This window comes from Megalops cyprinoides, chromosome 3 (genome assembly GCF_013368585.1).
Source record: "Megalops cyprinoides isolate fMegCyp1 chromosome 3, fMegCyp1.pri, whole genome shotgun sequence".
Classification (NCBI taxonomy): domain Eukaryota; kingdom Metazoa; phylum Chordata; class Actinopteri; order Elopiformes; family Megalopidae; genus Megalops; species Megalops cyprinoides.
In genome coordinates this window covers 22,299,072-22,326,471 of record NC_050585.1, presented here as the reverse complement: position 1 = coordinate 22,326,471, position 27,400 = coordinate 22,299,072, and the positions used below count along the sequence as shown (strand labels likewise).

The 27,400-nt window shown below is 42.5% G+C and overlaps 2 protein-coding genes and 1 pseudogene across 3 annotated transcripts; all 3 read right to left on the bottom strand.

Annotated features, from left to right (window-relative positions):
• Positions 1-2,172: 2,172 nt before the first annotated feature.
• Positions 2,173-7,085, bottom strand: LOC118774415 (schwannomin-interacting protein 1-like). Its single transcript, XM_036523761.1, has 7 exons — positions 6,648-7,085; positions 4,765-4,976; positions 4,313-4,440; positions 4,103-4,193; positions 3,120-3,281; positions 2,616-2,733; positions 2,173-2,273 (listed from the first exon to the last, which is right to left on the bottom strand). Exons 2-7 carry the CDS (start codon positions 4,966-4,968, stop codon positions 2,173-2,175), a joined length of 804 nt encoding a protein of 267 aa, XP_036379654.1. The 5' UTR covers positions 4,969-4,976; positions 6,648-7,085.
• A 6,014-nt stretch (positions 7,086-13,099) lies between these two features.
• Positions 13,100-19,970, bottom strand: LOC118775101 (acetylcholinesterase-like). 2 transcript variants are annotated; one of them, XM_036524820.1, is made up of 6 exons: positions 19,702-19,970; positions 18,089-18,179; positions 15,333-16,827; positions 14,810-15,005; positions 14,244-14,422; positions 13,100-13,279 (listed from the first exon to the last, which is right to left on the bottom strand). In XM_036524820.1, the coding sequence occupies exons 3-6, from the start codon at positions 16,774-16,776 to the stop codon at positions 13,158-13,160; spliced, it is 1,941 nt and encodes a 646-aa protein (XP_036380713.1). In that variant the 5' UTR covers positions 16,777-16,827; positions 18,089-18,179; positions 19,702-19,970; the 3' UTR covers positions 13,100-13,157. The 2 variants fall into 2 exon arrangements, with proteins under 2 accessions (XP_036380713.1, XP_036380712.1); XM_036524819.1 differs by lacking the exon at positions 18,089-18,179.
• Positions 19,971-23,094: 3,124 nt separating this feature from the next.
• Positions 23,095-27,197, bottom strand: LOC118774414 (annotated as a pseudogene).
• Between the last annotated feature and the right edge of the window lie 203 nt (positions 27,198-27,400).

The following is a 27,400-nucleotide window of genomic DNA, read 5'->3' as shown; positions in this document are numbered from 1 at the left end:
TGCTTAGTGTTTTTTCTTCCGCCCTTGTAGTCTTAAAGGAGTTTTTTGGTAATGAAGTAGTCATGTGTTTTTTCAGGTAAAGGGCATACTTCTGTCCTCCACAGTCACAGTAAATTATTAATCACTATACTGAATGGAAACTTAATACGCAGGAGACACCATGTTCTCACAATGCTGCTTTGACATTGTTGTAAATAATTAATTGTAGAAATAATTCAAACCACAGCAATGATATGCAGGTTGTGGAAGTCACCCTCATCTCATGATCTATTACCACCTTATTAATTTGGTCATTAACTTGAAGGGATAATGTGCAAGTTATTTCTTTATTAAATCAGTGAGTGCCGTAAAACAGAATCCATTTGTGTGTTCGCGTTTCTAAATCGCTGTTGCACTGGCAGACACACAGGTAAGACCCTGTCTGTTACACCTGCTTTATACAGCACTCATGAAAAAGGAAGGAATGACATTTACAAGCTAATTAAGTCTATGTTTACATCTGCATTGGAATCACTGTCTTAACACAAACCCTAAAGTCCAGTGGGACTACCGAACATACTACGGCAATTAGCCTAATCATGCTGGACGTTGTGGTCAATGTTCCTGTGTTTTTGACCTTTTTTGTCTGTTGTAATATGTGCCTAATTTTCAGTTAGCGTTTTGCGTATGCCTCTGCATGCCTGTGTTTGTGTGCATACTTTCCAAGTCTCTTACCTGTTGGCAGATGGAATGGCAGTCTTGTTCAGTCAGATTAAACACCTCAGGATCAGGTTTTAAAACTCCAGCCCTAACTTCCAACCCACCGCCCCTTAACTCAGTGAGCAAACGAGAAATCGATCCGTAGAACGGGCTCGCCCCGAAGTCCGGATGTAGTCGCCAGAACCATTTCCATCTCTTTGTCTGCTGTGTTATGCCTCTTCTCACTCATCCCTCCCTCTTTCTCTCCCTCCCCCTGTACTCTCGTCCTTTCCTTTGTTCATGCTGAGCTGGCCATTTGCACACACACACACAGACACACACACACACACACACACACACACACACACACACACACACACTAATGAGGCTGTACCATTACCACAGAAGAACCAAATACGTGCCAAACGCCAAACCTTAAGCCTTCACCTGGATCTTTTGGCACATACACATTAAAAACACACATCCACACACTGCAGACTAATGCACATAACTGCAGAAAGAAATAAACACACAGGTACTCAACTGAACTTGTGGCACATGCACATGTCTTATAAAATAAATGTTTGATGTTTAATATAAAAATGTTTTGGACAAGACAAATACTGAAAAAGAACAGACAAAACATTTATTGTTATAATTATTAGGCATTCACTTAGGGTATGCTTTTCTCCAGGCTAACTTAGAATGCACGTTCCCTTTCTCCTGTGGTTTCCTGAAACTCTTCCCTCTACATAGTAAAATAAAAAGGTGCCAGGGCACACAATGTGCTCAGTGCGCAGTGGAGTAAGAGCAGCTTACTGTCTCAATTACTGACAAGCAAGAGCTAGGACCACTGTGCTAGAACCGCAACCATAGTCTGAAACCGTGAACATATGAACACAAGTGATGCAGAGATACAGACACCAGCTGTCCAATTCACATCTGAACAGCCCTTTATAAGAACTAAACTTCGCCCAGAGAAAAACTGTTTTATCAGAGCATGACTGTAGAGCAAGACCAGGCAGTTATTTTAAGGCTGCAAATAACAGTGACACTTTGTAGCAAGGAGTACAAAGAATTTGAATACAAATAATAACACTGATGCCAAAACCATGTTCTCCAACAGTCTCAGACACAGACAGGTTGTTTTGGCGTTTCCACTGAACTCACTCCTGAATGTCTGCCCGACACCGCAAGCAGTTATAGCCCAGCGGTCGGGACACATGCAACACTGCAGTGCTGCAGGCTTCAAGACTCCATCATTATCCACGAAGATGGCGATCTTCATTACCCAGGCATTACGCGCAGCACACGCTCAGACCCCCACAGAAATGTGTCCGTGTCAGGGTCTGCATGTGACGGTTGGCAGTGAAGTTATGGTCTGCCTGCAAATGCTGTCCAGCGTGATGTCGTTCACGTACTTCAAGGTGACGTCAATGACAGTGTCAGATGTCAGATGATGTCGCATATTGTACCTTGAAGAAACGAATGATGTCACAGTGATGTCATATCCTCCACATCCAGCAGCATGGCATCCTGCTCTGTCCTCAGCTGGTCCCGCATCAGCAGCCGGCTCACCAGCTCTGAGCTAAGGTCTGCAAACACACCCACATACAACCACACCACACGCATACCCAAACACATAAATACAGACGTATTTGTAAACATGCACACACAAACACATACATACATAAATACATGTATTAACTAAGCATGGTTGAAGATGTAATGCTATGTCTGTATTGACCATGAGGGGTCTGGCTGATTGGGTGACGATGTAATGCTATCTGTTTTGAACATGAGTGGTCTGGTTGAAGGTGTAAGGCAGGGTTTGGGTCGACCGTGAATGGTCTGGATAAGGGCGTAATCCAGGTATTGTATTAATTCTGAACAGTCTGGTTGAATACATGATCGTGGAAAGTTGACCGTGTACTGACCATGAATGGCCTGGTTGAGGGAGGCTCTGAGTGAGTCCAGCTGCTGCAGGCTGAGGTTCTGCAGATCACCGAGCTCCAGTGGTTTCCTCTTTATCCCTGTGTCACAGCATGCTAACCGCTGAGACAGACGGACAGGCATTCAGACAGACAGGCAGACGCACACACACACACACACACACACACACAGAAATACATACAAAAATACAGAAAGATGAATCAGACAAACAGACAGCTAGCTTAGAGAACAAAGGGACAAACACAAAGACAGACAGGAGGAGACACACATGCACACAACATCTCTACCTATACTATTACTCCATAGCTCTCATTCTCCTTCCCTCGCTAACGAACATTCTCTCTTCATCTCATTCTAACTCGCTCACTCATTTGCTCGCTGTCTCTCGCTGTCTCTTTGTCTCTCACTTACTCAATTGCTCACTCACTTGATCTCTCTTTCTCATCCCTCTTCTCCTCTCTGTCTGAAACAGATTGTCCCCATCTCACCTCCTTCTCTCTCTGTTCGGCCCACAGCTTGTCTCTGAGTGCGCTCAGTGTAGCCCTCACTTCCATTTTCAACCCCCTTGTCCGCTTGCCCTTGTCAGCATTAGCAGGGGGAGGGGCTTGTCTTGATGGCCCATGCCCGTCAGCCACACCCTCTCTGGATTTCTTGAAAAGAGACCAATAGTAAAAATATTACTCGTATTGGAATGGAAAGTGATAAATGGTGTTGCACAACTGTCCCCCTTTTTTTTTTGCAAAAACCACAGGGAAATTTGCCGCTTTGGGGGACAAAGAATTAAATCAATTATATTCTACACCACTGTACATGATGTTAAAAAGCTATAACTCTGTTTTCTGTGGTTCATCCATCTCAAATGGAAATCAGTTATTAACAAGCCACACAGAACCATGATATGGAGAGTATTGTCCCAGTGAGGGAAGCTAGGTTAGGCAAAATGTGAGGCAAAACTTCCTCTCTGGCCCAACACAAACAGTGATATATTGCGTCTCATGTATCAGGGGTACAGGACTTGCTTTTCTGGCCCTTCTTTGGAATAAAGTTTTGTTGCTGAGACGATGCAAAATTCACAGGTCGAGGCAGGTGTCCTCAGGTCCCGTGTTTCTGTTCTTATTTTGAATAATTCCCCCTTGTGAGTCCGATTCCTGATGCTGCATTATTCGACATAAGTTGAGCTCTGTACGCCTTTCTCCACTGTCATCCTCTTCTTCATCACCTCTTTCTCTTTGTGAGTAAAACCAAATTATTTCCTCCTGACTGAGCTAATTATCCACTCTGTGTTTCACGAGTCTGCATCATGATCACCTGCTGCTCCCAATAACTCTGGGAAATCGTGTGTAGAGGAGATGACACTTCCCTTGAAATGTGCTCCAGATGCATTTGATGTCATCGCAGATGTGACATCCAGCTGGTGAGAATATTGCCTTTAGCTGCTGATACAGACTGTTTCAGTTTTTTTCCTCCTCACCTCTGTCCCCACTCCATCTTCGTCCTCTTCCTCATCCTCACTCTCGCTGTTATTGATGAAGCAGAGCTGCAAGTTCTTTTGATTGTGGAACCTGGACAGAAAGAGGGAGGAAGAGGTCAGAACAGACACGTTGACTTAATCCCCTCTGCCAGGTGAGGAAACAGAGGGAAGGAACAGACGAGGTAGGACCACAAGGCTGTGTTTCCGCACCGAGAGGTGAGCGCCATGATGCGACGGCTTCGATCCTCCGTGTCATCCCACTCTGCACTCCAGCTCCCTCGCTCCCTCTCCTTCATCCAGCCTGCTGACACACTCCCTCGCTCCAGCACACCCAGGCTCTGAAGGACAGAAAAGGAGAGAGAATGAAGGAGAAGGAGGGAGACCCAAATGGTGTGAACAGCTGCTGCTGTCCATGTGGTTCTTTACCACAGCCATTGTGGAATTCATGCTACACTGCTCTAACACATACATGTTGAATTTAGTCCATTATGTGTTACTGTTAATTCAAAATGGTGCTAAAACATTGATTATAAGAGCTGTCACAAATCAATCTGTATTTGTTATTCATCCACACTATTCTGTGTCTCAGACTCAAAGCCAGTCTGAAACGCCATGGACTCTATGGCTGTACTCTACAACAATACAACCCACAGCATTCTGACCTTTAACCTTTCCTTCCTCTCCTCTTCCTGTTTCTCCAGCTCTGCAATGCGCAGGCTCAGCGCCTCCCAGTGCATGATGGGTAAGTCAGAGGACCCCTCTTGGCATGGCAGGGCTGCCCCCTCTGTCAATCGATCAGAATCCTCCGCCTCATCGTTCTCCTTCTCCTCCCCTTTCTCACTCTCTCTTTCCTTCTCTCCCTCCATCCTTTACTCTAGCATGAGGGACACAGGGAAAAAGAGGATGAGCGAGGAATGGAGGGAGATACTGTGCAGGAATAAAATGGTTTACAGCAACTGCAGGCTTTCTTGCACTCTGAACAACACAGTGCTTAACACCTTGGGAAAGATTTATTCACAGCTCTGAACCCATTGTGAGGCAGGTCCAGCGCCAGGAGAAAATACAGAGGGGTGCTGACATCCACAAATGACGAAAAGTCATAAATACTATGTAGACATTGGAGTATGAGGAGACAACTGGGGGTACATTGAGGTCCATCTGGGGGTGCACCCGTAATCACCCCCATACTGCCGGGCCTGTTTTAAGGCAATACATCTTTACAATGTTAAGGTGAGCAAACCCCTGGAACACAATGATGATGGCTGAAGATAATCCAGAAAGACTGAAAGGGTTGTTTTTCATGCTGCACGATTTTGTTAGGCATTTTGTCACTTTATGTACAGATGTAACAATTTTTGTTACAACATCAGTGCCTGACCTCATAAATGCTCTACAGAATGAATGGGCACAAATTCCCACAGAAACACTCCAAAATCTTGTAGAAAGCCTTCCAAGAAGAGTGGAAGCTGTTATAGCTGCAAAAGGGGGACCAACTCCATATTAAAGAATATGTATTTGAATACAATGTCATTACAATGTAATGGTCAGGCATCCAAATACTTTTGTCCATATAGTGTATGTATGGATGTGCGTATATGTATGTATGTATGTATGTATGTATATATATATATATATATATTTTTTTTTTTCCCTGTAATTTCAGCACTTGAGAGGCTCTATTTTCATGGCCTGGCATTCAACAAGCACAGCCGCCTGGGCTCTAATTCTGCTTTAAAAAACTCAAAAGTGTGATTCATATTAAGACAAACATTTTAGAAAAATGACATAAAAAGTGTCATTTCATAAGCCATGTAATATTTTATGAACTGCCACAATCAGCCCTCTGGAGCCATAAAAGGGGTATAATGATCATCTGTTATCTGTCATTAAATAACCTGAACAAACTGTAGTATTTTGCAAAGAGGGAAAAGTCTTTTGATGGGATCATAATAGAGAGTGATTGACAACACTCAGGTATTCTACTCAGTCACAGCACATAGTCTGCACAGAATTGTCACTGCAGTTCTAAAGATGTCAAGGAATCATATTGCACATGACTCTGTAGTTCTGTCCTTGTACTTCACAAACATGCGTATCATTCCAGTGATACAGTGATAATGGGGTTGATTCAATCAAAGCACAGAGGTATTGCAGGGCAGCTTTTCCTGAATTTGGGTGAAGGCTGTGGATGCAGGTCGCACTGATGCAAAGACACTATGGGTCAAAAATATTGGCGTTGCCATATTTCATTGTTGACACTCAGGTCACCAACTTCATTTTGTGACTGAAAATATGATTCAAACTTGACTGCTTTAACCAAGCTCCATAAACATGAATATAAGGACTGAACGGATTTTTTCAAGAACATTCACTCTCTGTACAGTAAGGATGCTGAAGCTTAGCAAGCATATATTTATATTTCTGGTGGGTTGTGGAGGATGGGCGATTTAACTGATAAGCATGCAGTTGAATGCAGCTAAACAGCGAGGACATGTTGTTTTCAGCTTGTTTTTGGGGGTGCGGACATACGGATAGACATACTTACCTACTTGAAACAGCGCACGGATCTGCTCTCAACCGACTCCTGGCTGTCAGTGCCCGCTTCTCTGACGGAACGCGCAACCCTCTCTCTTGCCCTGCCAGACTGACAGAGGCGATCGTCTCGCCCTTATCTTAGTTTTGAAACTCTTCGCCCTAGATTATAAAACACACGTCTCCCCCTATTCGCCTTCCCTTTCCTCGGCTCGCATTCTCCCCACCCTTCCCAAGTTCATCCCGTTTCTTATAACTTAAAAAGTTCGCCTGGTAAGATTGATCCTCCGGCGGCAGCAACCTCGACCTTATCGTGAATTTAACTTCGACCGGAGTTTTTAGCTAACGTGGAGATTACATTTAATCATATTACCTTGAATCGTTATCAAAATTAAAAAAGTCAAAAAGAGTAAACACTAAACAGGAGAACAACACTGATTGGGGATAAGCGGCGTTGGGAAGGGAAGGGGAGGGGAAAAGAAAGGCGAAAGGGTAAAGAAAAGACTCAGGTGTCCAATTTCACAATTTCGGAGATGACGATTCAAACCAGATGGGGGGAATCCGAGAATTAGGGAAGTGCCGAACAATAGTCGTCTCAGCAGCAGCACAACCGTGTGCTGTCAATGCAAATCCATTTAGTATGTAGGCTATACATTCACTGCATTTTACTACGCGCACTCGTTAAGCGATGCAACCGTTTTTGCCGGTCATAAAATGCAAACACTTAAAAGCAATTTTTTATACCGTTGGTCATGATATGGAGTGCTTGTAATTCCCAGGTCTTGGTCGAGGATGGTGTGTTGAAAATGGTTCTGTTTCTAAAAAAACGGCAACGGATATCCATCTTTAAAAAGAGAGAAAACACTCAGTACATCAAATTAATTGGTAATTCGATTTTAGATCATCTTGAATTTCTAAAAACCCGTTTGTGAGGGGCGCGTGTTCTAACTTACTATCGTTTGACCTATTTAATCGCATAGTCTTAAAGAAACAGTGTCTGCAGATGCACCTGAAAATTTCAGTTACTTCTGCTTAAGTCATAATTAGCCACAGAATCAACGGCAAGCCCTCATCTTAGAGACTGAAAATCTTATCGGGTTATCGGGTTACTTTAAAAGGTATGCCTACCATTACAAAATAATGGGAATATCAGCAAAGTCTTATAAAATAGATTTCCCCCCGGAAACTAGCACCATTTGTAATAAATAACTGTCAAAATGTACTGTATTAGGATGGCGGTAAATCGATAGTAATGAGGTGGGGGGGAGGGGGGGGGGGGGATTCTTTGTACTTCTTTGTAATTCTTTGTACTTCTTTGTAATTCTTTGTACACGACGCCGTGCAGTGTGTGAAACATCCCCAAAATATTAACCTCACTGTCAAAAATTGTTTGGGTGAAATAAATGTTTACTCGACATGTCTGGGAAATTGGACAGTAGAGATGAGAAGGGGCGGGGCGGGGGTATTACGGTTAGAGGAAAGTTCCCGTAACCGTTTGTTGTTTACATTTTACTCACAGAAACTGTGATACCCACGAAGAAAGAGGATGATGCAATATTCTTACATACAAGGAACAGTGATTGTTTTAAACAGCTGTTCCATTTGTGTGTCCCACTTGCTGTTTCCAGACCTCGCAGACATTTCAGGCACATTTTACAATAATTATGTGAGATACACATTGTACAAGAGGCATAAACAATGTGATTTCATAAGATATGCAGGAAAATGAGCTCACACCCCGAAAGTCCTAATTTATTTTCTCCATCTTACACGCTCACGCATACACAACTGCAAACTCTGCAGACTCAGACAAAAAGCAGACAATGTATCAGTAAGATGTAATAAAGAGTAGAGATCAAATAGCCTGGCGCTCACACAGGGAAAGAGACAGGGAGACAGTCAGACAGAGAAGAAGCTAAGACACACAAAAACTAGACAAAGAACGTTCCAGAGCTGGAGTCAAACAAACAGGCCGGAAGAAATGGGCAGAAAAAAACAGACACAGAGATGGACTGAGACGAGTAGCTAGTAGACAGAAACAGAGGCAAGATGACAAGGTCAGACAGAAGGCCAGAGGCTGTTGTTGGTGTCAGTCACTTTATTTAGGTTGTTGTAGAAGGTTTAAGGTGCTAAGACAGGAGGGCAGATACAGAGTCCACAGGTGATGGACCTGCACAGGGCAGGTCTGGCACAGAGGGATCTGTCTGGAACAATGCACAGAATAATAACAACATAATCAATAATCAATAATAATAATAATAATAATAATAATAATAATAATAGCAGAACCGACTGAAAGGGTCATGCTCTGGGTGTGAACACTTGGAAGCTGGCACTCCATTTCCACACAACAAGAACACATGTCATCGCTTATGTCGCAAATCGTCAGCTCAGATGTGGTGTCCCCCATCAGAGCCAGCTGAAACTCCACAGCATGTTCCTGACGGTATGTGTGTATGTTTTAATGCCATTCATTTTATTGGCTCAGTGCTTTTCTAATTTAACTGTGTGGCAGAGTTGTGGTAATTTTTCCTTCCACATGTGAGTGTGACTTTCACTGGCTGTGCTGAGCAGCAATTAATCCACAGTACTGGGCCTATTAGCAGCAAATGTCAGTACGAACTAAACACCAATCCATTAATCTATCCATTAAAAAAGGAAAATAGAAATTGTGTACATTAAAAACAGAACTTTTACATCACACTGTCATTGCCCTTTCATTACCTTAAGAATTCACATCGTCATCACAACCATCATCACCATCACCATCATCACCATAATCTACATCATCATCATCTTCATTAGTATCGTGAACAGTTCAGTGCATTTCAATATTACATACACTTTGGAATCTGAATTTTCTATTATTGCTTGCAGGATGATCCGGACCTCTGAATTATTATTATTACCATTATTATTGTTATTATTATGATAATATGACCTGTAATTGTAACAATTGTTCTGCACAAATTCTACATTTTAGCACTGATTATATTACAGAAAATAACAGTCAGCATATTTGGAAAAGGACAGGGACTGAGGTGCATTGGCTAAGGCATGCAAGGTGGGACTAAGACAAAAATGGGGTTTCTTATTGGACGAGAGGTGCTTGGGCAGCTGTCACACAGACACACACATTTTCTAATGCATGCACACTTTTTTCTGTAGTCTGGAATGTCAGTCAAACCACATATTGATAGAACATAATAAACACACACTGATGTTCTGCATTTGGGTTAAAGGTGCAATATACTACTCCAGCCATCCAGAGTCATGCTTGGTGACTAAAACAATCCAAATTCTCACTGGAAGAACCAGTGTTCCAGTGATTTAACCAGCAATCATTAAAATGATCTACCCCCTCTCCACAAAGTATAAGAGTGTAAATGAGGATAAAAATTCCATAAAATCATAGCCATCACAATATCACTTTTTGACTGATAAAGCATACAGTATTGGATGCAAATGGTTTCACATGGAGAGAGACAGATACACACACACACACACCTGCATGCAGAGTTGATATATAACATTAACAGATGTATTGTGAGTGTGGTGTTATACATATATAATACTTCCATTTTCCAGGGGAGTATTTCATGAAGTGGGATTAGCCAGCTAACCTTATAATTCTTGTTTCTTCTATTAAAATTCTTATTTCATGAAACCAGTTTGTCTAACCATGTTCATCACCATGACAACACATCCAGATCTTGAATCTGCTCCAGAGCACCCTAAACTCAACCATAGCCTGGTCGTGTGCATGAACGCGTATCATTCTGACCATTCAAATCAGATATTCCTTGTTTGGTAAAACTGATCCCACATTGATGGAAATCACACTGACACTAGTACAGTGAGCAGAACAGAAGATTTAACACTGTGACTGCAGATAACAATAGTTACATATAAATCAATATGCTGAGAGGAACAGAACGTGATATACAGTATAAAAAATCTCAGGCAACATATTTACTGTATTTGAAATCAACAGAACTCAGTACAACCATCAGCCAGCCTGTGAGCTTCTGAAATTCACCCCTGCTTCTCCTTTAGTCCCCAAGCTGCTTTCTGGCATGGTAAACTGACGTAAAAGTACTACAGCTTACGTTACAGCTTACGTTATAGCTTACTTACAGTACGACAGCTTTGATGAAGATGACTTAACAGAGGTACTGCCACAGATGTTCTATCGCGAACAGATATTTGGCTTCTGTGTTCCTTCCACTCTCTGTCTAGGAAGTTCCAGCTAGCAGCAGAAGGTTCCGGTTCTGTCTGCAACTCCTATGCAGTCCCATTATTCCTATATGCATTATCAGCTTTAGACCACGCCCCTTCAATAGTGTTCATCCCAAGCCAGCGCATTAGAACACATGTAGCTTACACAACGGCAAATACAGCATTTTTAAAGTGGAACACAGCGAGCTAACTATGTGGTCCAAAGAATCTGCAGCACTGCTTCTTGCATGAATTTCTAGGTTACTGTTCTGTGCACAAATTACATGCGAGTGAAGTGGACACAGTGTTATGCATTTAATTCCCTGAGAATGTAGCTCTAGTTGCACCCCTTCACAAAATGTGCACTAATAATTTGCCATACACGGTCTACATTTTCATTAATCAGAGATCAGTCTCTTCTTACACCTTTAAAATTTTCACATGAATGTGCACGTAGCTTGATTGGCAAACCAGCCATGAGTTAGCTGGATCATATCAATCATAAATTAGTGTCATGAAATGGCATAAGCGTGACATGGATTATTAGGTTAATTGAGGCTAGATAAGAGAGGCAGGCCGACGTCTGTCACACCATCTTCCTGAAATGATCCCCTGGTCTATTCTTCCACCTCTCCCATCACTGTCCATGACAAGCAGTCACATAATTGCAGCCAAAACATTACCGGCAAGTCATGTTTCTGTAAGGTTTCACAATGTTATCATGTTGTCAATGTCTTTACTCAATTGCTTAGGCTTAATATTGCTTAATGTGTTTAATAACTCATGATGCACATTACAGGACAAACTAAGAAAGTCCTGAAAGTTAGTTGTTTGAGCAGAAAAACTCCACCATTCTAATGAGGAGAAAAAGAACAGCTAAACTGTTTAAAAGATACTGTTTGAGTCAAATTTTGAATGAAAAAAATTAATATCAAAATTAAACAGTCTTTGGCACTGGGTTTTCCAGTATTCAAACAAATTTCTTGCCAGAGTAGAACCTTTCTCGATGTGAGAGGCACGCCCCCATTTCTGTCAGGGAGGGGTGCTGGGGAATGGGGTGATGCGATGGCATGACGTTGGCTGGTTGGCAAAGCAACCGCATCAGTCATGATAACAGAAACTGATGAGGCGTGTGGAGCGGTCCAAGTGAAAGCTGATATAGCAACAATAACTATGACCACGTGCAAGTGGGCAAGTGCACTGGCACACAAGTGCACACGCATAGTGGTCAGCATGACATGTAAAAAAATACTACTATGAAAGACACATTCCCTCACTCACCGACTCGCACACACTTAACACGCATAATACACACACTTTCATACACACAGCAAAATAGTAGTACATGCAGTTTGGGAGAGTGGCTCCTTACTCCTATAAGTAATAATCTCGGATGGAACCACAGATGAATGCAGAAAGGGAGAGACAGGCGCACAGACAGTGATCTTTAGAGTGACAGAAATGATAGACAGGTGTTCAAATATCAACAAACGTGCAGGACAGTAAGGTCAGTTACAGTGGCCATTGTGTGAAAGAATAAATTCTTAAATTAAAAAAATCCAAGTGGGATCCTATCATCATAGCAGCCCCCAACCTCACACACACACACACACACACACACACACACACACACGCACACACACACACACACACACACACACAGTCTTAGTTTTCACAGGTCAGGAACGCGCTCTGAACAGTGAGCCTTGCTGTCCTCCATACCTCCCTGCCCTGCACTGTCCTCCAGCTGAGCAGCATTAAGAAAGTAGAGAAAGGAGATCTGATCTCACACCTTTTCTAAGGCGCTGCCTCACTGCATTCAGATACAAACAAGGCCTTCAGATGAGTGCTGTCTGCAGGCTATTTCAAACTAATTACAATAATTAAATAGTCAACCAATTAATGCATCCATCAAACAATCAGCCAGTAGGTAAATCAAACAGTTTACGGACAGTCCCAGCTGACAAACAACACTCTCACAACACTTTCCTGCCCATGCTGACTGTTGTTAACTTTATCACGCTGCTGCAACCTCACAGCATCAATAAATTGTCTGCATTACTTTCTGTTGGTAGGAACAATCACTCCCCATGTGAAGTTACCAAGCATATTTTCTTTTCTCTATTCTCTCTCTCTCTCTCTCACACACACACACACACACACTATATCTCTCTGTCTCACATACTTTCTCTCTCTTTCTCTTTTTCTCTCTCACACATACTCTGTCTCTTTGTCTCTCTTTCTCTCTCTCTCTCTCACTCACACACACACTCCCTCCTTCCATCTCTCTCTCTCTCTCTCTCTTTCAGAGTTCTGTGCAGCGCTCCTGTTTGCTGTAGTGGTCAAACTGGCTCTTCCAGTGCATCATGTATGAGCTCCAGCGGTGGAACTCAGCCTTCCACTGCCGCTCCGTCTCATCAATATTATCTGTGAGAGAGGGGGAGAGAGAAAGGGAGAGAGAGAGAGAGAGAGAGAAGAGAGAGAGAGAGAGAGAGAGAGAGAGAGAGAGAGAGAGAGAGAGAGAGAGAGAGAGAGGCTCACTGTAGAACTGTAGAATGCAACTAATACAAAACACAAGCATCACACATTGAGAAACACAAAAAGCATAAAGCTAAATGCCTTGCTATCTGGTTATGTAAGAGAATACACTGTGGCAGACTACCTGACCAAAGTAAACTGATTTTCAAATACAAAAAATATGAAAAAGACAAAGAATTATTCTCCAACAGAACTGTAAAAATTGCAGCACAATGAGTTCTGGCTGTCATGGCCTGAGACAGTGGGTGACACCAAAATAACATCAAATGATTATTACTGTTATTAATTGTAATAATTGTTGTTGGTGTTACTATAGTTTTTATTATTAATTATCACAATTGTTATATTTAACTAATTCATTTCAGGAAATATGTTTTCTTGAAAAAAAAATGAGAGAGAAAAAGACAGAAAGACAAAGGACAACAGAGAATTAGTGAATTCAGAGACATGGCCTCTTATGTGCTGCAAGTGCTGTTTTCTTTCAGTCCCATTAAACTTTCCACAGTACAAACTAAACACTCTTATCTGTCCCTCCCTCTCTGCCTCCTCTTCCATTACCTCACCCTCTCACTGTGCCCGTGCTCCACCCTACAACTGTACCACACGCGTCATGTCGGTATCTATGTCATACTCTGTGTGTGTGTTTGTGTGTGTGTGTGCAGTGTAAGACCAATGGTAAGTTTAACTGTAAAACACCCAGAATCCAGCACAGATACAGGAATGACTCTTAGATGGTAGGGAGAGAGCGAGAGGAAGAGACAGAGCGAGAGTGACGGGGACCGAGATGGAGAGGCAGCAGGGGGGCACAGCGGGAACAGAGAGGGTGTGCAGGACGCGGTGGGGGTCCGGGTACCTGTGATGTCCAGCAGACGAGGCAGGAAGCGGTTCCACAGCGCGCAGGGCTGGGTCCTCAGGCCACGGTGCAGCTTCAGCGGCTCAGTGTTCAACCCCACAAACCTCTGCTCCCCCGCCGTGAAGAGCGGCCACATGTGCCGCGGGTCCACGCTCCCGTCCACGTTCAGGTTGGGGTTACTGATGGGGGGGTCATCACAAACGGCTGAAGATGGCACAAGCAACCTGTCTCCTCGTCCCTACTACAAGCTACTGTACATCACTCCATACACACATACTTCCTCCTACTCAGTGCTTTCAATCTCTCTCACTGAAGCTTGGATTCAGCTATCATCTGACTGTGATTTTGACTAATAAGTCAATTTAAGTGTTACATTTGTATTGCTTTTCCATGCAAATATGCTTTTTTCATCTGTGTTGGTGTTGATTCTGCACTCATCATAATGCAGAATAAACAGTAACACAAACATTTACTTGAGACCCAAGTTTATGGACAGATGATTGAATATTCAGTTACAGGTGACGTTATCTCACCCGATATATGTGAAGTTGGCCCCTCTCACTCACCCGGTTCGGGCAAAGTTGGCCCAGTATCTCATGATTCGCCGGCTGAGGGCCTCCTCCTGGGCAGTGTAGTTCAGGCTTTTCTCCAGCGGGAGGCCGAACACGAACTCGATCTCGTACCCGTGGATCACGCCCATCCACTCCGGCCACGGCAGGTTGGACGCCCGGTGGTCGAAAAGGTAAAGGTACACACCTCCTCCTTGGGTTAGAGTGGTTTGCAGGGGAGAGATGGGGAGGGAGAGGAGGTGTGTTTTAGACAGAACAGGTGGATGGAGTGAGAGGGAGGGGTCGGTGACCCAGAGAGGAAATCGTATGAAGGGGGAGAGAAATGTTATGATGTTGGGTGGTGGATTGTGAAGCAGAGAAACAGAGAGGAGGAGAAATAGAGGAGGACACGCAGTGGAAGAGACAGGAATGGACAGATGGGAGAAAGAAAGAGCATAAACAATCTGTCACAAAATCTGTCCAAAACTGTTAATGACAGTCAGGATACGCATTTATTTGCTATTAAATGCACATAGCTAACCTTGGGGATTGGCCCCGCCGCCATTTGAGACCACACTCGAGGTCCCGCTGCCAGACCCTGTCCCGCCTGCCCCGCTGGCACCCCCAGACTGAGAGAGCAGGGTGTGGTGCTGTGCGTAGGTCCCCGCAAAGTGCTGGAGGGGGCAGATGACGTTGTGGTCGCCCACGATGTCGTCCATGGCGTCACGGTTCTTGCGGGGGTTGTCCTCGTCCATCCAGTCAGTGTAGAGCAGCAGCACCGCCTCCAGGCCGATGTCGTTGGCGTGCGGCACACTCAGCCTCACGCCCTCCAGGAAGTCCTCGCGGGAGATCAGGCTCTCGTTGTCCTTGCTGAAGCCGGGGGCACCATAGAGCAGGAAGTAGGACCCCTCATCCTGGTTGACGCCTAGCAGGATCTGGGCATCCTTGATGTTGCCTGAGCTGAGCATGGCGTCAGGGGTGTCGGGGAGCTCCACGCCATCCACCACAGGTACGAAGGGGAAGCGGAAGAGGCTGCTGTAGGGCAGCACCTGCCACTCGCTGTCCAGCAGCTCCTGCGGGCGCCGGGTCCGCAGGCAGTCCACCAGCTCGGTGTCGTTGCCGCCGGGACAGCCCACCAGTGTGGCGAGTAGTGTGGCACGCCGCCGCGCCTCCGCCGAGCTCACCGTCGCCCAGGGGCAGTTCGGCACTCCGCTCTGCAAGATCGCGCGGGAGAAGGTCGGGCGGCTGTCAGGCAACAGGAGATGCATCCCCACAGACGCCCCGCCAGCACTCTCTCCGAATATGGTCACCTGTCTGGGGTTGCCCCCGAAGACCTGGATGTTGTCTTGTACCCACTGCAGGGCGAGGCGCTGGTCCAGGAGCCCCGCATTGCCAGGGGCCTCCGGGGAGCCCTGCAGGGCCAGGAAGCCCAGGGCCCCGACCCGGTAGTTCATGGAGACCACGATGACGCGCTCAGTGTGGGCCAGGTAGCGGCCGTCATACACATCCAGCGAGGAGGAGCCGCTGTAGAAGCCCCCGCCGTAGATCCACACCATCACCGTCAGGTTGTGGGGCCAGGGCGGTGCTGGCACCCACACATTCAGATACAGGCAATCTTCACTCATCTCCCGGTTGGGGTTCCACATCTCAGTGCCTGGGAAGCCGGGGTAGGAGGTGTCCACGAGCTGGTAGCAAGCGTTGGGGTAGGAGCTGGCATTCAGCACGCCAGACCAAGCATTTTTTGGCTCCGCCCTCCGGAAGCGCTTCTTGCCCACAGGGGGCTCGGCAAATGGGATGCCCAGGAATGCGGCCACATGACCCCCATCTGGCACAGGCAGTCGCACGCCCCGAACTTTCCCCGCCCGCGTTGTGACTATGAGGTCAGGGTCAGCCTGGGACTCCGCCCAGGAAGGTATTAGCATGAGGAGGAGGAGGAGGAGGAGGAGGGGTGAGAGGGGGAAGAGGGAGGAGATGGAGGGGATCATTGTGTTCCTTCTAGTTCTGAGCAGGTTTCCTCAGTCTGTGAAGGCTGGTCTCTACAATAAAGTGAAAATAGTGAGAAACAAAACATTCCTTTGAGAAAGTCCCCATGGAGATGAACTCTCACACTAAATGGATGAGCAGCATGCTGATGGCTGTCATATTTGACCCCTGCACTCTCCACACGCATACACTCACGCCGTGTTTAGCGGTGTTGTGTAGTTGCCATGGTGATGGGATTAGAGTAGGAGGGAGTGGAAGGGAGGGGATGAGATGGACTTCAGCTGCATGTGTACACCATTCCAGTGCAGCACCCCTACCATCAGATGTGTGTGTGTTTGTGTGTGTGTGTATGTTGTGGGGATGTCTATTTTGAGGGTGTCATCTCATTAACAAGCTCCCCTTCTCTGTCTCACATTTTCTCTCTGTCTGACACAGTGAGGACATCCTCATGTATCTGGGGACAGATGCCCTGTCAACCCACACTAGATGACCTAGCTTCATACTGCACCCCCTCCAATTACTGCCTGTGAGCTTTCTGCTCTTAAAACTGATCCTTCAGAATTTTACACAAAATGGTTGGGGCTAAGATTTGGGGTGGGAAAACTGATGTTAGATTTGTTGACAAGTACCTGGAATGAGCATGTATCCAATGCACCCCCCCCCCCCCCCCAAAAAAATAAAAAAACTTCCCAGAGATATGTGTGTATATTACATGATCAAAGCACAAAATGAAGAAAAAACCTCATTGTTTTTATTCATTTTAACATTTTTAAAAGGAGTATACATTAAGACAGACTTTGTGTCTTGAAGAATAACACTAACCTAGTGGTCATGTGTGGTACTGCAGTGCTCCCTGTCTTCTGCTAATATTTCATTTACATTTACATTTACATTTATTTATTTAGCAGACGCTTTTATCCAAAGTGACATACAAAAGTGCATACAGTAAGTACAGCGACAGTATGGGGACAGATGTGTACAGTTCCACAATGAGACAGTAGTTCTCAGCTGTGAGCAAAGTCTGTTTGAAGATGCAGTACTACATTTACATTTACATTAATTCATTTAGCAGACGCTTTTATCCAAAGCAACATACAAAAGTGCATATAGTGGGCAAACAACGGGCACAAGGGCAAGATGTGTACAGGTCATACAATGTAGATAGTGCTCACAGTCCCAACTCTCACCTTGGTCTCTCTCTCAGGCCTCTACAGTAAGTAGGCAGTGCTGAGTGCTTTGCTTGGTTAAATAAACATCTACATTAATGCCTAAATGGAAGAGCTTTTTAAAAGAAAGATATTCTTTTGTACATACATGGGAATGAAGGTCTGGTTCACTGAAAGGACATTACTGCAGATAAATCGATCCATTTCACTATTCACAGAATTTCAATTTCCAGTTCATTCTGTGAAATAAATGAATGAATAAATAAATCAACGACAATATTAATATTATTATTGTACAAACTTGAGATGTGAATATCACAGCATCATTTGTGTTGTAAAGGGAATGGGTGTATTATACACTGTTTATCAGGGTTTGGGCTAGGCCCCTTATCTCCAGTGAAGGGCAATCTTAATGCTTCAACATAGCAAGACATTTTTGACAATGCTACGCTTCCAACTTTCTGGCAACAGTTTGGGAAAAGCCCTTTTCTATTCCATCATGACTGTGCCCCAGTGCACAAAGCAAGGACTATAAAGACATGGTTTGATGAGTTCAGTGTGGAAGAACTTGACCGGCCCGCACAAGGCCCTGACCTCAACCCCATCGAGCACCTTTGGGATGGTCAGGCGTCTGAATACTTTTGTCCATATAGTGTATTTAACACACACATCAGGGGCTACACAGATTTTCACAGATTATATAATGAAGAGCTGAAGTGGAGAGGAGGCTGTAGCATTAGCATGCCCTTTAATAACCATGGTAGAGTGGGAGGCAGTGAGAAATGAATCCAGAACGGAGCTATTAAACAGAAGGTTTCAAGGCTGATCCCCAGGTGGGGCACTGCTGTTGTACCCTTAAACTAGGTAATGTATTTAATTGCTTTAGTAAATATCCTGAGGTACAAATGCAAATACTTGCAGCATATAACATCTGACAACTATTATAGATGCTGTAAAACGGTGATATGCCAATAGGGAGTGAATATGTGATAGTAACGTCAGCTAGCTCCTGCACTGATCTCATTGCAAACAACATCCCAGAGAGTGGGCGTGTTTGCTATATCTCTTGAAGAAGTACTGTGTCCCCGCTTGCCATATCTGTGAAATGTACGGGTTTGCTCGTGGAATATGCTACATGTGAGTGCATGAATCCCTCCCCCACAACGCCTTCCACAAAGATAATTGCAAGATGTAATATTAAAGTACTTTATCGCCGCATACTACGTCAGCCAGAGGTACATGAAGTGCAGCATCCATCCACAAGGCCATAACAACCCATAACAGCCTCACAGGGTCGTGACTCCGATTCTTACTGCAAAATGCCGGTCTTATGCAACAAGACCGCTTCAGCGCGAATGAACTGGAATAATATCAATCAAAACTGTACATTAATGCGCCTACACGCTTTGTAGAATGCACCGGAGTCTCGGAGTGCGCCATGCCCAATTAAATGCTCTCTGGTATGTAAAAACATATCTACAGCGATTAGTATTTCCTGTCAGTATTTATTTATTCGCATTTCCCATTGTATGAAGCTATTGTTTACACTGGATATTTGCTGGCTGGAGCGCGCGGCTCACTTTCACATGAGAATACATGTTCATGTCTACAAACACACAAACACACACACACACACCTCGCACAAACATTAAGATTTCTGTCCAAATCTGAGTAATACCATGTAATTGCAATACATTGCATTCAATTTTTGTTGTCGTATGAAAAAAAAAAATCAAAGAAGATAGGTGAGATTTATTGTACCTGACGATTTCAGATGGCAAACCGACTGTCTTGCTTTTTCAACCCCTTGACTTGTTTTTCTCCCGTCTTCGTTCTTAGCCGATATGATTAGGGGCCGGTCGTACCGACGTGAGAAGGTGTCACCGGGTTAAGGAACAGGAGAGATGGCGATGAATGTTTAAGCTTCTTGCAGACTTTTGTGGTTTATCACGTCCTTCTTTTCGCCGACTCTCGTTGCTCGCGCCTAAGAACTGCGAAAACGTCGGAGGAGGGAGGGGGGTGGGGGGGACCATAATAAACCTTTTAGAATAACGATAATAAAAGAGACCAGAATAGCCTGGACTCTCGCGAGAACTACGCCGCGTCCTATTCTTTTTAGAGATAATCTCAGGACTTGATCATACAGTCAGTACTGATGGCCCCCAGAAATAAAGAGGAATATTTCAGATACACACTAGAATGTTTGTCTTGACAAGAGCATACAGTAAAGTAACAGCAATAAAAGCGAGAGAGGAGCAGCGGTGTCATAGGTCATAACATGATTATAGTTTCTTAATTATATATGAATCTGCATAGAAAATATAACCACATCTAGAACTAATATTTGAAATATTTTTTTTATAAACTTTACAACCCCTAGTAGACCATTAATCATTAAATGAAATACAATTTTGACAAACAGTTGGATCCCCAGTTTTATTGTGTTGATCTGGAGGGTCAATGTGCAAAGTACAGTAATCACATACTTCAAATCGACAGGATAATGACTAAAAACTGTTAATGATTCCCCTTTATACAGTCTCATATAGTTAATATCCAAATTGTGCTTTTCTGCATGTCAGTTCTGCTTCCATCGGCTCTGAATCTGACTCTTATATAGCTACTTGCTTGTGCTGTACTCTGCCTCACTTGTAAGTCCCTGCCAAATAAATAAATGTAAATGTAAATGTGAATTGATCATTTACATTTTAGTGATACTCTTTGTCTGCTGTTTACAGGACTGTAAAGACAGCTGCAGGTAGAGTTCACATATTAAATCATGGCTTACACGCAAATGTATTTCTAAGGTAAGTACAATGGAAGCTGCACTGTTCCATATTGCTGTGCTGGTTCTCCATATGAATCATCATCATCATAGTCAACATCATCATCAACAACGTCATCAGTCAAAACAATCTACTCAGAGTAAGCAGAGTGCACATCTGAACATCTTTATACTTATCTGGGCAGGGCTGGGATCATAGTCCAATAGCAGACCTGGGGAAACCAGGTTGCTGCTGATGTCATGCAGAGTTGGTAGGCCAGTAAGGGGTAGTCTTTCCTGACAAAATAATTCCATTGGCCCAGAGCAGGGATGGGAACACTGTGCTGTAGGAGGTAAGATGTTAAACCAAGGCTGATTCATTGTGGTCATTACAGATCCCGTTTCACTTAGCGGAAGAGCAGGAGTGTTAATCAGGTGTTATTTAATTAATCAACTAATCACTACAGCCTGACCAATCATACAATGGCACAAGAAAATTAAAACTGATTCATTCTTTTTTAATGTTGAGTAACTATTCCAAAAGGATTTCACTTTCAGAGCATTTTAGTGTCTACATTAAGTTTGCAATATTGCTGGCAACCTACACACCAAAATATCACAAATTTTAGTTTTTAAAGCAAGCATTCATGAAAAGCTATAGTAACTGCAACAGGAAGAGAAAGACAAGTACAACTACAATATGCACCAAAAATATTGCCATAGCCACAATTTTTGTGGATGCCACAATTTTTCACCTGAATGAATTTGCAAAACTTAGGTTAGATTGATTGCATTATTAAAACTGTGCCCACAATCTGTACAGCTGAACAGGTTTTTTTTTTTTTGGTCTGAGTGAATTTTATGTTTTTTGAGGACAGATGGTTGACAGACTCTTTCAGTGCCAAGCACAAATGTGTGTTTTTTTCTACAGCTGCCAATCGATTAAAAAAATTAACTAATTAATCGCATGGATGACTGTGATTAATCTTGATTAATTACGATTAAAAACATTTTTTGGCTGATGTGTCACTTTAACTTTAAATGAAACAATGAAATGATATAGTGCTGTAAACATGAAAAAAGAAGATACATTACAGAGGAAGGGTATTTTTATGTCTTTATTAACAGAGCATTCACAAAAATGATGGGTTGAACAGCTTTGCTCAGTGGCTTTGGAATAATCAAACTGAAACATACAAGATGTGTTTTTTTCCAAAATGTAGCTAGTGTGTTTGAACAGAACAGCGCATGAGTGTGGTTGTGTGTGCACAAGTGTGGTGTTATGTTTATTTGGTGTATGTGTGTGTGCGCGAGAGAGACACACAGAGTGTTTGTGTGTATCTTTCTTTTAACAATCCAAATTAGACATTGAACTCATTAGACCTTTACTAATGCACAACTTTACACAAAATTGCTTTGAATAGAAAGTGTGTTTGTATGTATGTGTGTGTGTGTGTGTGTGTGTGTGTATGTGAGTGAGAGAGAGAGAGTATGTGTGCATGTCTTTTAACAATCAAACTTAAACATTCAAATAATTTAGATTTGATGTGCAGCCTTACAAAATTGCATTGAATTGAACTGTGTGTATGTTTGAGAGAAAGGGAGAGTTAGTGTGTGTCTCTATTAACAATCCAAACTTAAACAAACTTAAACATTCAACATATTAGATTTGACACACAACATACAAAATTGCTTTGAATAGAGAAGTATGTGAATGCGTGTGTGTGTGTGTATGAGTGAAGTGAGTGAGTGAGAGCGAGAGAGAGAGAGAGAGTGTGTGAGACACAGCAAGTGTGTGTCCCCGTCTGTCACGTCTATTACATCTCCTGATGCACAACCTTACAAAATTGGCCCATTTTACTTAAGCCAAACTGTAAAACTTTTCACTGTAAATTTGCAGTAATTAACTGGCAGCAGCTTTGCCTGCAAAGTACAGTAATTTTTACAGTTTTTTAGAATTAGTGTATTACTAGAAAAAAATGTGCAGTTCTTTACTGTAGTCTTGTAAATTTACAACACAATACTGATCACAGTTTTGTCAGTAAATTATTGTATATTTACAGTATGTAAACTATTTGTTTCTACAATATGTATCTTGTATTTAATGATAATTAAAGAATGTTACTGTACTACCACTACTACAATAATAATAATAATGATAAAATGAAAAAGGGACACTATTCATTATGCAGTTCCTTTTCAAATATTTATTGAAATAAAAACATGTTACCAGTGCAACACAAGCAAAACTAGACCTGAATAAACCTTAACTCCCTGCCTGTTTTTGTTTCTTTGTTTCATTCTTTCGAAAGATTGACAATTTTTAATTTAAATGACACAGTGCATACAATATTTGGTAACTCACTGTGACAATTTTGTTTTTGTGAGAAAGGAACATCAAACTAACTGTTTTTAATTAACCTGCTGAAGAACAGCAGCAGTCCAGTTAGTTCCAACAGTTTGAATAAGAAAAGACACTGGGGTTTTAGTCACTGAGCGAGTGAGTGAGTAAATAAGTGAAGTGGCTGGGTGAGATTGTGTGTGTGTGTGTGTGTGTGTGTATGTGTGTGTGTGTGAAAGATCAGACAAAGTCCCACTTGAAGGCACTGAGTGTCTTGATGAGTGTGTAGACATGCGGATTTGCTGATGTTGCCTTCTTTTTGACCATCTTCCCACTCTTCTTGCTCTGCACCGTCTCATGGCTTGCTTTTGTGGCCCTCTCAGAATTAATGTCAATGCAGGTTCTGAAAAACAATGCAGAACGAAAAAAATATTTTTCTTTCAGGTGACATCAATCTATGAATGAGACATATCAAGCAAGAGCCTGTTCAGTACAGAGTAGTGGTGCAGAATATTGATTGTCACATTTCACTAAGTAGGTATGTATCAATTCACACCAATGATCAAGTTAAAAAGAAGAATGTGATGGAAAGGAAACTATCAGCCATAACAATACTAGTAGAGGCAGCAGTAATGTTTGTAGTTGCTGTTCTTGTGTCAGAGGCACCAATGGTTATCACTAGGTTATTGGACAATGGCGATGTGTGAAGAAAAGTCAATCAAGTCAAGCTGTGTGGTACAGTATGTGTGGAAAAAGCGCCTACCTCTGAATGAATTCCAATGTGCATGCTGCATCATGTTGATACTGAAGGTTGAAACTGTGGTAGGAGGAGAAGACCACAGCAAGCCCAAGCACCAAGGACATTCCTTCACACAGCACCTCTTTTTCCATGCGATCATCCATCGCTGGTCTGTCTGTGTCATTGGACCTAAAAAAAACATTACAGATTGGAAACATAACAGTTAATAGAAATGGCAAAAAAATGGAATCAATCTCTTCTGATTGATTATCTTCGTATGACAAAGTATGGCATGTCAATTACTTTAAAATTGAGTCTGACAATATGAAAAAGAACATGTTTGACCAGTAGTATTGCTTCAATAAGACAGTACAAATGTTGTACTATAAGACTGTAGGATGTATAACAGTCAAAACCGTAAAATAAAACAATAAACATTCAATAATAACCATTCTTTTTTTGTTTTATTCTGCTGTTTTTATTGTTGTTGACAATTATAAGTAATTTAGATACCATCTGCTTTTTAAACTTATTCAAGTTAAACTGAATGCAAAAATGCAAGGTATGCTGAAAATGCTGAACAGAACAATGATGAGCTAGTGTTTGGGTGCATTTGCGTTTTTGCCTAGTAAGATAAAATGAATCTGATTTAAAGTTCCAGTTAACTAATTAAATTTGGTTTGTATGTTTTTTGCTTTGTGAGGTATTAGAAATTAGATCTATTGCCAGGCAAATTTCTTTTAAAATTTGCCTTTATGACAAATGCACTTAAATATTCCATTGGCTTTTCTCTTAGAATGAGTTTGTTTGTTGTATAGAGCACAGTTACTTAAGAGGTAAGAGGCAAGTAAGAGGGATATCTTGTAAAACTTTAGTCTTAAGTGTCCAGAGTTTCCATTTGTCTAATTTGTAGTCTTAGACAGCCCCTTTGTAAACAAAGAGTGCAGCTGTCCATATTTTATTCACATTGAAAATCACATACTTACCAACCACAATCAAACGTGGGATGTCAGCCAGTGGGACAGTCAACTGTACAATGGCTGCTGTGGCAGACACCTTAAAAAAGCACAGAAGCAAAATGAGTTATTAGACCTTGCAGATCCATGCTGATCGACAATGAATGAACTAGAAGTTTAGAAGAATGGAAAAGACATAATGTAAAGAAAGAAGACAATGTCTAACTATAATACTGTTTAAAACAGACACTGTAACAAAGATAATCTTACATCAGTTTGGATGATAAGGGCATCCAATGGCTCCTTGCAGTGTGCCATTAGAACCTGCAGGATGTTTGAAGCAGTCACACTGCAATCAGTCCAGTAGAGAACAGCCCATCACCATTTGTTGGGTTTTGTTTGAAGAACTCCATGTTGTTTCTGCCATGCTGTTCAAGAAAAGCCTCAATCTTTTGGACAACTGGAACATTGGTCAGCAGTTCAAAATGAATGCACACACTCCTTGGGAAAAACAAATATGGCCATTGCTGCTTCACGTCCTCCAAAGCTGGCGCTGGATTAGCATTTATCATTTGGCGCTGCAAGTAATACGTTGTTTCCATAAGCTTTAACACTTCTGCCCTTTCCATTCCTGAGGAACCCTCATGTGAAAAGATCTCCATCAGCTTTTGTCTCTTATTTTCCAGAGATTCTTCTGTCTCCTCGGGTGGAAGCTCAGGCTGCCACAGAGTGCAGCCGTAAGTGTCTGCAGGTCCTCATTGTGGTTTAGCCCTACTTGCACGCTTTGATGTTGTACGATGAGCGAGGGTGTTGTTTCTGTTCAAATGTTCTACGCGTGTCTTTATTTGACACAGAAGAGACGCGTACCCTGCCCCTACAGTTGTTGTTGTTCTGTCATCCATATCCATAAATGACTGGGGATACCGTCACGCTACGTCCCTTGCAATGATGAGACACTGGGCTCTGCTTGGATTCACTTCGATTTTCCGCACGTCATCAACAAGTACGTGGATCATCTGTCGCCTATCTGCTGGTGAAGGCCTTTTGCCATTCTGGATGGCTGTGCATAGACTGGGGGGCATTTTGTCCCAGTTTACTTTAAAAGTGTCAGGCCAGTTGGCCCTTGCAGGCAAAGGTGATGCTGGAGGGGAGGACATGCGACTGCTTGAAACTGAAGAGCTTTGGTCCAGTGGGATGCATGCGGACATCTGCCTTGGAGGAGCAGAAATGGACACAGGATCTGGAGTGGGAAAAATATTATTTATATGTATCAATATCTGGTAACACTCGCTCTCATTTTTGCATTGAAGATACATTATGCTCTTTCACTTTTAACTACAGAATTATTACTACCCTACTGTGCACTACTACCCTACCCTGTGTTATACGCATACAATCAGATCAATATCTCAACATTTGCCACATGATATTTTCACATGTGCAGGCCTGGGCACGCGATACCTTTTAGGCATCAGTCAAATGAAATCGAAAATTCTAGCCTCAATCTTTGTAGCTTAGTCATGTGCTTATATTTCTGTGCAAAGCTATGCCTCCTTCATCAGGGTGTGCTGTCATATGCACATCTGCACATGTTCTCTTATCTGATTATATTTTGTTTTTTCTTTTCTGATTACATTATCAAATTGTATGTTGTCATCATATTTAATGTTCTCTACCATATGATTTTGTTTTCTTATTGCATCTTTTCTTAGTGTATTTCTTCCCCATCATATGTGCTCTTCTGCTCTTCTGTTATTGACTTTCTAACAGTTTGGCACAAACAAAAACAGTGAATTTAGAGCATGGTTCTAGAAAGGTCTTGGGAAAAAAAAAAGTCTTGTATGGCTCTTGTTGCCAATTGTGGAAAACAAAGCATTAGGTTAGACTTACTACCTCACTACATTAGTATAGTTAAATTATCTTCCAGCAAAAGCAACAGTGTTGTTTTAACGTTAATGTAAACTGAGACAAAATTCTAACATGCGCTAATTTTAGCAAGCTAGAACACTACAAATATGAAGCTTTGCAACAGCTTTGTTATAACACTGTTCTAAATGGCAGAAAATTCAACTGGAGAAAATCTCACATTTTTTTTTACTTCCTTGACAAGGATAATGGTATGCCATTTCCTAACATTTAGATGCTTTGAGGCAGAATAAAAACGGTGACTTACATTACTCAATGCAGTTCTGGACATCGGTGACAAAAGGCTGAGCAGGTTGTAGTGTGGCTGTGCCTTTGTGGTGACGCAGACTGGCTGGCAGATGTGCTCCAAGGTTGAAATCAACAAAAATAAAATGCAAGCTGCAAAAACAAACTTTTGCAAGAAAATAAAAAGATCTTGTTACGTCGTTTAATTTTAAAATTTTAGACCCTACACTCTCTTTCACCTTCCCAAGATGCTCAGCTGTTTACAGTAAAGTTTACAGTAAATTCCTGTAAATAATGGCACTTTCAAAGTGCTGTAAGCATGTTTTTCAGTTTACAGTATGACATTGTATGACATTAATACAGCAGAATACTGTTCAGATTTCACTGTAAATTTACATCAAAGATTTACAATGCAAATGCTGAGACAGACTTGTTTACATTGTCAGAATGTACAGCTGACCTCTTCTTTTGTACAATGTTGCTAGCAAGCGAGAAGAGTCTTTCACACC